Raw genomic sequence first — 8,073 nt, 5'->3', positions numbered from 1 at the left:
CCGTGCCGAAGGAGAGAAGATTAACCTGGTTGTGGGCAGAGGTCTCAGGAAGGAAAAGCAAGTGGGCAGGTGGGCAGAGGTCTCAGAAGAAAAAGCAAGTGGGCAGGTGGGCAGAGGTCTCAGAAGAAAAGCAAGTGGGCGGGGTGGGCAGAGGAGTAGTGACCTGGAAGCTGCAGTGTGCGGCTCAGTCGGGTGTACTGTGTGGGCTGAGAGGATGAGCCGCCTCTGCCAGGGGGCTGCGAGTTTGACAGGGCAAATGTGGGGAGTACTTGGGGGATTGAGCAGGCTCCTCAAGGGGTTCCTTCCAACTCTGAAGTCCTACAGTTCTGAGTGGGTGAGGAGCCGAGTGGACTTGAGAAATGGTGAGTAAAGAGAATGTCACGAGGGGCAAACAGGAAACTTGTAAGATGGGAGATGCTAGAGGGCTTAGAGGACTTTCATAATTGCCTGTTAGGCAGTGACTGGACAGCCACGAAGATAATTGAGAGCTTGTAGGGCAGAAAGGGGGCGTGGGAAGAGGGGGAACTGACCATCCTCTCATTCCTTTTTGGACCCTGAAGAGACATATGAGCGACTTGAGGCTGACAAAAAGAAGCAGGTTCATAAGAAGCGGAAGTGCCCTGGGCCTGTAATCACCTATCATTCAGTGACAGTGCCGCTGCTGGGGGAGCCAGGCCCTAAGGAAGAGAATGTCGACGTGGAAGGGTGAGTGACTCAGGGGGGAAAGAAAGAGCTGTTTCTACCTTCTTTTAACTGGATTCTCAGGCCCATTTCACTTACTTTCCTCCCACAGCTCTCACTGACGCTTAGGTAGCTTTCAGATTCCTCTTCCCTTCCCTCCTATTTATTTCCCTTTAGCCTCTCTTTTCTTCCTCTTTTCTGTTTTTCCATCCTGCCAGCTTTCTTTTCCCATCTGCCACTTAATAGATTCTCAGAATGTTGCCATCACTCTGCCTCCTCCTCCTCTTTCCTCAACTCTCTGATCTCTTTATCTGTTGTTTTCTCCTTCAGCTCTTTGTATTTATCTCTGTCTTTTCCCTCAGACTTGATCCTGCTCCCACGGCTCCTGCATTGACTCCCCAGGCCGGGACTGGAACCGAGACTGGAACTGGGACTGGAACCGGGACTGGAACCGAGACTGGAACCGGGACTGGAACTGGGACTGGAACTGGGACTGGAACCGGGACTGGAGCCACAACTAGAACCGTCGTCCCTCCTCCTCGCTGCTCACGTACCTTCATTACTTTTAGTGATGATGCAACATTTGAGGAATGGTTTCCCCAAGTGCGGCCCCCAAAGGTTCCGGTTCGGGAGGTATGCCCAGTGACCCATCGCCCAGCCCTATACCGGGACCCTGTCACAGACATACCCTACGCCACTGCACGAGCCTTCAAGATTATCCGTGAGGCCTACAAGAAGTACATCACTGCCCACGGACTGCCGCCAACTGCCTCAGCCCTGGGCCCTGGCCCACCACCTCCTGAGCCCCTTCCTGGCTCTGGGCCTCGAGCCTTGCGCCAGAAAATCGTCATCAAATGAAGAGATGTTTAGTCCTTGAACACCTCTTTCTGGCCCTGACTTGGGCTCTCAGTGTTCCCCCCTTCTCTCCGTTTCTCTCTTTATCATCTCTAATCTTTGCCCAGCCCTTTTCTATATCACTTTCACCATTTTTTCCCCTAGTTCCTACTGGTTTTGTGTTTGTTTTTTTAATCTAATAAAATAGAAAGATCCCTTTGTCTGATGTCTAATCTAGGGTTGGGAGCAAGAAATATTTGTGAATGTCTGAGTATATATGGGTCTTTATATTTGTTTAACGGCATTTATTATGAGCTGCCCTTTTATTGAAATTTGTGCTTGGCTGGCCTTGTGCCACCTGCTCGCTGGCCCCACCCCCCACCACCGCCAGTCACCTCCCTCTGTGGGGCAATCGGGCCCCCTCCCCGCAGGCACCTGCCTTGGCTGACCTGCAGACTGAGGGCAGCTCCTTCATTAAGCATCTGCCCCCTGGTGGTCAGTGTGCGTCATACTGACTGGTCATTCTGCCGTTCAGTCTATTTGCATATTAGGCTTTTATTATATAGGATTTTTAGAGAGAGAGAGAGAGAGAGAGGAAGAGAAAGGGAGAGAGAGAAACATCGATGTGAGACCAGGACATCAATCAGCTGCCTCCAGCACATCCCCTACTGGGGATTGAGCCCGAAACCCCGACATGTTCCCTGACCAAGAATCTAACTGGCAACTCCTCAGTGCACGGGATGATGACCAACCAACTGAGCCACACCGGCCAGGGCAATGAGCTGCCTTGTGTGTTTGTTTTAATTTGTTGTTCCACTTATTTATGCATTTGTTGATTCTTTTTTTCTGATAAATTTGTTTTTATTTGTTTTACTTTTTTGTTTACTTTTCAATAGTGGACCTTTGGTTGATTCTTGGGATCGAGCCTGCAACCTTGGTGTACCAGGACAACGCTCTAACCACCTGAGCTACCCAGCCAGGGAACTGCCCTTTTTAAATTGTATTCATTCCTCCAACTAGATTATAAACACCTTAAAATTAGACACCAAGCCCTAACTGGTTTGGCTCAGTGGATAGAGCGTTGGCCTGTGGACTGAAGGGTCCCAGGTTCGATTCTGGCCAAGGGTACATGCCCGGGTTGCGGGCTCAATCCCCCCCAGTAGGGGGTGTGTAGGAGGCAGCCAATCAATGATTCTCTTGATGTTTCTATCCCTCTCTGAAATCAATTTAAAAATTAAAAAAAAATTAGACACCAAAACAAAATCCTTATACTCACTTTTATATCACCTTATAGTCACTGCTTTGAATATTGCAGGCACCAAATAAGTAGGAACTATCTGATTCTCTTAGAACTCCAGTTTCTAGGACCTAGACTTGTATGGAGAGAAAGAGTAAGTGTCATGGCTGTGAATGGCCACTAGAGGCTCTCAGGGCTGGGCAGAGTATGGGGGCTGTGTATATGTGATCTCCCACTACCCCCCACCTGGCCAGAGCTAAAATAATAAAATGCTGAGCTCACTGTTCCCCCACCCTTTCCCCCGGCACCCGGGCACTGGACTCCTGGACTCCTCCTGCCGCAGGGACAGTGCTCCAGTAGCACACAGACTGACGGACAGAAGGGGAGGTGAGGGAAGTGGCCTTCAGGACTGGTAGGTGGGGAAGGCAGGGGGCTTATGGATCAGAGCCTGGTGGGAGATGGGAAGAGTGGCTCCTATTGGGAATAATACAAAGTGTATCTCTGTCTCTGTCACTCAGTGTATGTTTCTGCCACTGTCCGTCATATTCCTTAACTGTGTAGTTTACATTGTCAATGTAAGTATCACACTTTCTGGCTCTTTCATATTAAGCATGGTGTGTATGTGTAGCTTGTGTGTATTTTTTATATTGAAAAGATTGTGCAAGTTTAACCCTTCCACTGTTTTTAAAGAAACTCCCATTTAGAAAGCATTTCCCACCCACTGGTCTGGTGTCACCTTCCTGTCCAAAGCCAGGGACAAATTATGGGGACTCAGCCCCTCCTCCGCGGCCATACCACCCTTCCCCCAACCTGGAAGCACGCACCCCTGCTCCCCCAGCTTCTCTGCACCCTTGCTTTCCCTTAGGATTTAGAATTTATCAAACTGAAATCTTGATCCCTTATAATAAAAGAAGAAATGAGAGTGGGGTAAGAGAACTGTCCCCCAAAAACCTTGCTTTCTTAAACCAGTTTAGGAAAAAGACAGCATTAAGGGAAGAGAGGAGGAAACTCCCTGAAGCTTTCTGCCCCCCAACTCCTTTCAATAGGAACTGGGTCTGGAGCCAAGTGTTGAGCAGCTGTAATAGGTCAAGAGGCCCAGTGGGCGCGGTAATGAGGGGGGGGGGGTGCTGCCAGGATTTTCCATCATATTTTGAAGACAAATCCAGCCTGGATGCCTGGATCCTCATCCAGAGTGGCTGGAAGCTGAGGAAGCAGCAAGGAGGCTCTGGTTCTAACTAAACAACCTAACCTTCCATCTTCCCATGCTCAACTAGATTTCTAAGCTTAAGGCATCCAGTTCATTGTTTTGCTCCCTAGCTGATCTTTGTGTCCCTACTGTGTTTGTCCATGTGGGTCTTTCCACTGTCCAACCACTTTCCTCATGTTCCGCAGGCTCTGTGAGTGCCACACTGTGGGGAGGGGGTGGGGGCCATCATGTCATCGTATCTGAAGGAATTGGAGAAATACAGAGACATCGATGAAGATGAGATCCTGAAGACCTTGAGCCCCGAGGAGCTAGAGCAGCTGGACTGCGAGCTACAGGAGATGGACCCTGAGGTAGAGGCTCTAGCACAAGGAGCCAGGGGCAATCCCCAGGCATTTGGGGAAGGCTACACAGGGCCCCGGGGTGGCTGAGACCAGGGCTACCTTTGGGGAGTCCCAGGAAGGCCAGGGAAAATGTGTCTGGAGATGTTTTAGGGAGCCCTGGAGGTGCCCCAGGTCAGAGGGGAAGTCTGACTTGCTCCCCAAAACTCATCCCTAAGAACCTGCTCCTGCCAGCTGGACTAAGACAACGTGACCAGACAAAGAAGAGCCCAACAGGGCCACTGGACCGAGACGCCCTTTTGCAGTACCTGGAGCAGCAGGCACTAGAGGTCAAAGAGCGTGATGACTTGGTGCCCTTCACAGGCGAGAAGAAGGGTATGGAGACCCTAACATCCATGCCTCCCGGAACCCAAATGGCTGTCTCTCACATGTCCCCTTCCAGCTTCCCTCTCACCTGCCAGCTCCTAGCTGCTTGGGGAATCTACTGCCCTGATACCTGCATGCCAGCTTGCATGCTCCAGCTATTATAAAAGACGCAGGAGTCCCGAGCTTGAAGAGGATTCAGGCTTTCCAGTGTCCCCTAGTGACCCAACATTCTGAAATCTCCTGGAGAAGAAAAGGAAGCTGGAGGCCTGGATCTTAGACCTCTAATGAACCACCCTTCCTCTTCCCATCAGGGAAACCATATATTCAACCCAAAAGGGAAATTCCAGCACAGGAGCAGATCACTCTGGAGCCTGAGCTGGAGGAGGCCCTGGCCAATGCCACAGATGCTGAAATGTGTGATATTGCAGGTAGGCAACTGTGGGAAGTTGAGGAGAGTGGGAAGATCAGGCGCAGGGGGTTCTATTCATGGCACGGGATTAGTGGGGAAGGCCCTGAACCAGGACATGGATGTTTGAAAAACCTCCAGGTAGTGGTGTTTAATTTTACTTGTTTGTTTACATAATTCATTCATTTTTAAATTTAATATGTTAACATCTCAAGGGCAATTTTACAGGGATTATAAAGCAAATAAAAGTGGAACTATTCTGGCTGAAAACAGGCAGAAGTCTGACAGACTCCCTCACCCTCTAGTGGCTCCTTAGGGACCTTCTTTAGCCCAGTCTCAATATTTTAAAAACTACTGCCTCAAGCAATTTATGGAAGGGACCCCTGGGGCCAAAGGAAGGGGAACCTCTTTGGAAAAGTGGAAGAGGTCAGGCTTAAAAAATTCAACAGATTCAGAATGAGATGAGAGGGGTGGCTTGGAAAAATCCCTTCTCGTTCCTTATCCCCCGTTTACTCTTTCCAGCAATTCTGGGCATGTACACACTGATGAGCAACAAGCAATACTACGATGCCATCTGTAGTGGAGAAATCTGCAACACCGAAGGCATTAGTAGTGAGTATGTGTGGGAGCAGGGCTCCCAGGGCTCTTGGCAGGCAGTCCCAGAGTCGGAGGAAAGGTAGCAAAGGTTGAAACAGGTGAATTGGGAAGAAGACATGTGCACAAGTGGTAAGAGAACCAACAGGGAGGAGGTTGCGGGGTATATAGGGTTTCCTTCCTGCCTTCACCCACAGGTGTAGTGCAGCCTGACAAGTATAAGCCAGTGCCAGATGAGCCCCCAAATCCCACAAATATCGAGGAGATATTAAAGAGTGTTCAAAGCAATGACAAGGACCTGGAGGAAGTGAACCTCAATAATATAAAGGTATTTGATCCCATCCTCCAAATAATAAAACTGGGTGACTGCTGACATGGGAGTTCCTGAGCCCACCATCTCCTCCTGTTCCCCTCTGACAGGACATCCCGATACCCATGCTAACCGAGCTGTGCGAGGCCATGAAGACAAATACCCACGTCCGGAGCTTCAGTCTGGTGGCCACGAGGAGTGGTGACCCCATCGCCAATGTAAGGCTGGTTGACATCCCTAGCCCTCTCCCCATAACTTGACATGCATTCCTGGCAAGGCTGTCATAAAGGGTTGTGCTGGGGGTGCTATTCCCATCACGCTCTCTTAGGGTAGCCCCCACCCCCTCCCCAAAGTCTGAAATCCTTAGATCATCTTCCCAAAGAGCCAAAACCCTCTCTACCACCCCCAACTCCACTGCACACTTAATCTCCCTGCTTCCCCTATTTCCTACCCTTACTTCTGTCACCCCTTGGCCCCACCTACAGCTCCTCAAGGACTTGTCTCAAAGAGCTGTGTTTCCCTCTTGCTCCTGTTCTTTCTCTCCTCAGTCATCTGTGAAACTGTCCCCTAATCCTAACCCAAGTCCCTACTACCCAGGCGGTGGCTGACATGTTGCGTGAGAATCGTAGCCTCCAGAGCCTGAACATTGAATCCAACTTCATTAGCAGCACAGGGCTCATGGCTGTGCTGAAGGCAGTTCGGGAAAATGCCACGCTCACTGAGCTCCGTGTAGACAACCAGGTCAGCGTTCCCTTCCCTTGGGCTTTGCATTCAGCTAATACTAAGTCTCCTCTCTGAGGCAGCCACTGGGTCAGGATCTCATCTGATCTTGTTTGACTTCTCTTCATTGTCTCTATGAAGGGAGCCAAACCAGCACCTCTCCCACGCTGGAGAAACAAGCCTCCTTGACCTCCCAAAGGGTGGGTGGTCTGCAACAGTGGACAACCTAGAGAGGGTGCTGACAACTTTCATCTCTCCCTCCCCCAGCGCCAGTGGCCTGGTGATGCCGTGGAGATGGAGATGGCCACCGTGCTCGAACAGTGTCCCTCCATCGTCCGCTTTGGCTACCATTTTACACAGCAAGGGCCACGCGCTCGGGCAGCCCAGGCTGTGACCCGGAACAATGAACTACGTGAGTAACTACAGACATGGTGCTGGAGGGGAGGGTTAATAGGTACAAAAGCTGGCAGATAGTCCTGAAAGCTGACTTAGTGACTAACAGCCGGGGTGCTGCCAAAGTGATGTTCACCTTCGAAGCGCAAATCCCGTAAGTGGTCAGAAAGTAGATAGGGAAGTCCCCCTGCCCCAAATATATACCTGTAGAGAAGTAGAAAGGAAGCTAGACATACCTGTGTGGAAACATAGTATTTTTGTTGTCATTTCTTATTTTGTTTTATTAATATGATATGGGCATGTCTGGTGGCCTAAGACATTACCTCTTTACAAGTCTGGTCAAGGAGCTGGAAGGGAGACCACCTTTGCAGAAAGCAAGAGGTGGAACAAAACTTATGTTTACTCTTCCTCCTTTACAGGTCGCCAGCAAAAAAAGAGATAACACTACCTTTGCCTTTACCATCAACAACTGGGAGCCCTGAGTGCTAAAATCCTCATCTGTTGCCCTTTCCTGTAAATAAAGGTCCTTCTGTCCACTCTGCCTGCCTCCTTCCTTGGGCTTTGGGGTGGAAATCTTGGCGCTAACCCCCAAGGGTTACTGCCAGTTCATTTGGGGATTATTTATACTCTGGGGATCAACAGGCAGGGAGGTTAAGTTACTAGAAGAGGTGGGGGAGCTCCCTCCCTCGGTGTTCCCCATCAGCCTGCTAATGCCTTTAGTCTCTTTTACTTTCACAGGATATCCAGCCTCAGCCCTATTTCCCTAGCCAGACCCCACCAGTTTCTACCCACAACCCTCATGTGATTTGAAGGAGGAAAGGATTTTGAGTGGAGGTAGTAAAGAAGGCAGACAACATGAAGGGCAAAGACCTCTTCTGACAGACTTATTAATAGGGCACCGGGCTGCGTGCAGCTGACGCTTGGCATGACTTTGGTAGAAGCTGGGGGAGGGGTTAGAAGTATGGGCAGCTGTGTACATTGCAGAGA

General features: G+C 50.1%; 2 protein-coding genes across 6 annotated transcripts in view; both read left to right on the top strand.

Annotated features, from left to right (window-relative positions):
* Positions 1 to 1,736, top strand: part of VPS72 (vacuolar protein sorting 72 homolog) — a 9,201-nt gene extending 7,465 nt beyond the window's left edge. The window contains exons 5-6 of the mRNA XM_006095250.3: positions 561 to 705; positions 1,044 to 1,736. Coding sequence (XP_006095312.1) covers positions 561 to 705; positions 1,044 to 1,539 — 641 coding nt within the window. The 3' untranslated portion in view covers positions 1,540 to 1,736. The remainder of the gene's footprint in view (positions 1 to 560; positions 706 to 1,043) is intronic.
* A 1,164-nt stretch (positions 1,737 to 2,900) lies between these two features.
* TMOD4 (tropomodulin 4) lies at positions 2,901 to 7,625 on the top strand. 5 transcript variants are annotated; one of them, XM_014461310.2, is made up of 11 exons: positions 2,902 to 3,139; positions 3,271 to 3,327; positions 4,145 to 4,309; positions 4,516 to 4,672; positions 4,975 to 5,091; positions 5,592 to 5,681; positions 5,861 to 5,991; positions 6,084 to 6,191; positions 6,571 to 6,714; positions 6,961 to 7,105; positions 7,506 to 7,625. In XM_014461310.2, exons 3-11 carry the CDS (start codon positions 4,187 to 4,189, stop codon positions 7,526 to 7,528), a joined length of 1,038 nt encoding a protein of 345 aa, XP_014316796.1. In that variant the 5' UTR covers positions 2,902 to 3,139; positions 3,271 to 3,327; positions 4,145 to 4,186; the 3' UTR covers positions 7,529 to 7,625. The 5 variants fall into 5 exon arrangements, with proteins under 5 accessions (XP_023615046.1, XP_014316796.1, XP_014316794.1 ...); XM_014461308.2 differs by having other exon boundaries at positions 2,902 to 3,164; XM_014461309.2 differs by having other exon boundaries at positions 2,902 to 3,164; positions 3,247 to 3,327.
* The last annotated feature ends 448 nt before the right edge of the window (positions 7,626 to 8,073 follow it).

This window comes from Myotis lucifugus, unplaced genomic scaffold (genome assembly GCF_000147115.1).
Source record: "Myotis lucifugus unplaced genomic scaffold, Myoluc2.0 scaffold_151, whole genome shotgun sequence".
NCBI lineage: Eukaryota > Metazoa > Chordata > Mammalia > Chiroptera > Vespertilionidae > Myotis > Myotis lucifugus.
The sequence above is the reverse complement of the archived record's forward strand: the minus strand, read 5'-3'. Positions and strand labels throughout refer to the sequence as shown.

Coding starts and splice junctions, on each gene's coding strand:
- TMOD4 (XM_023759278.1), top strand. CDS start 4,187: ATGTCATCGTATCTGAAGGAATTGGAGAAATACAGAGACATCGATGAA. Junction 4,673..4,974: donor CTTCACAGGCGAGAAGAAGG/GTATGGAGACCC, acceptor TCTTCCCATCAG/GGAAACCATATATTCAACCC. Junction 6,715..6,960: donor AGCTCCGTGTAGACAACCAG/GTCAGCGTTCCC, acceptor TCCCTCCCCCAG/CGCCAGTGGCCTGGTGATGC.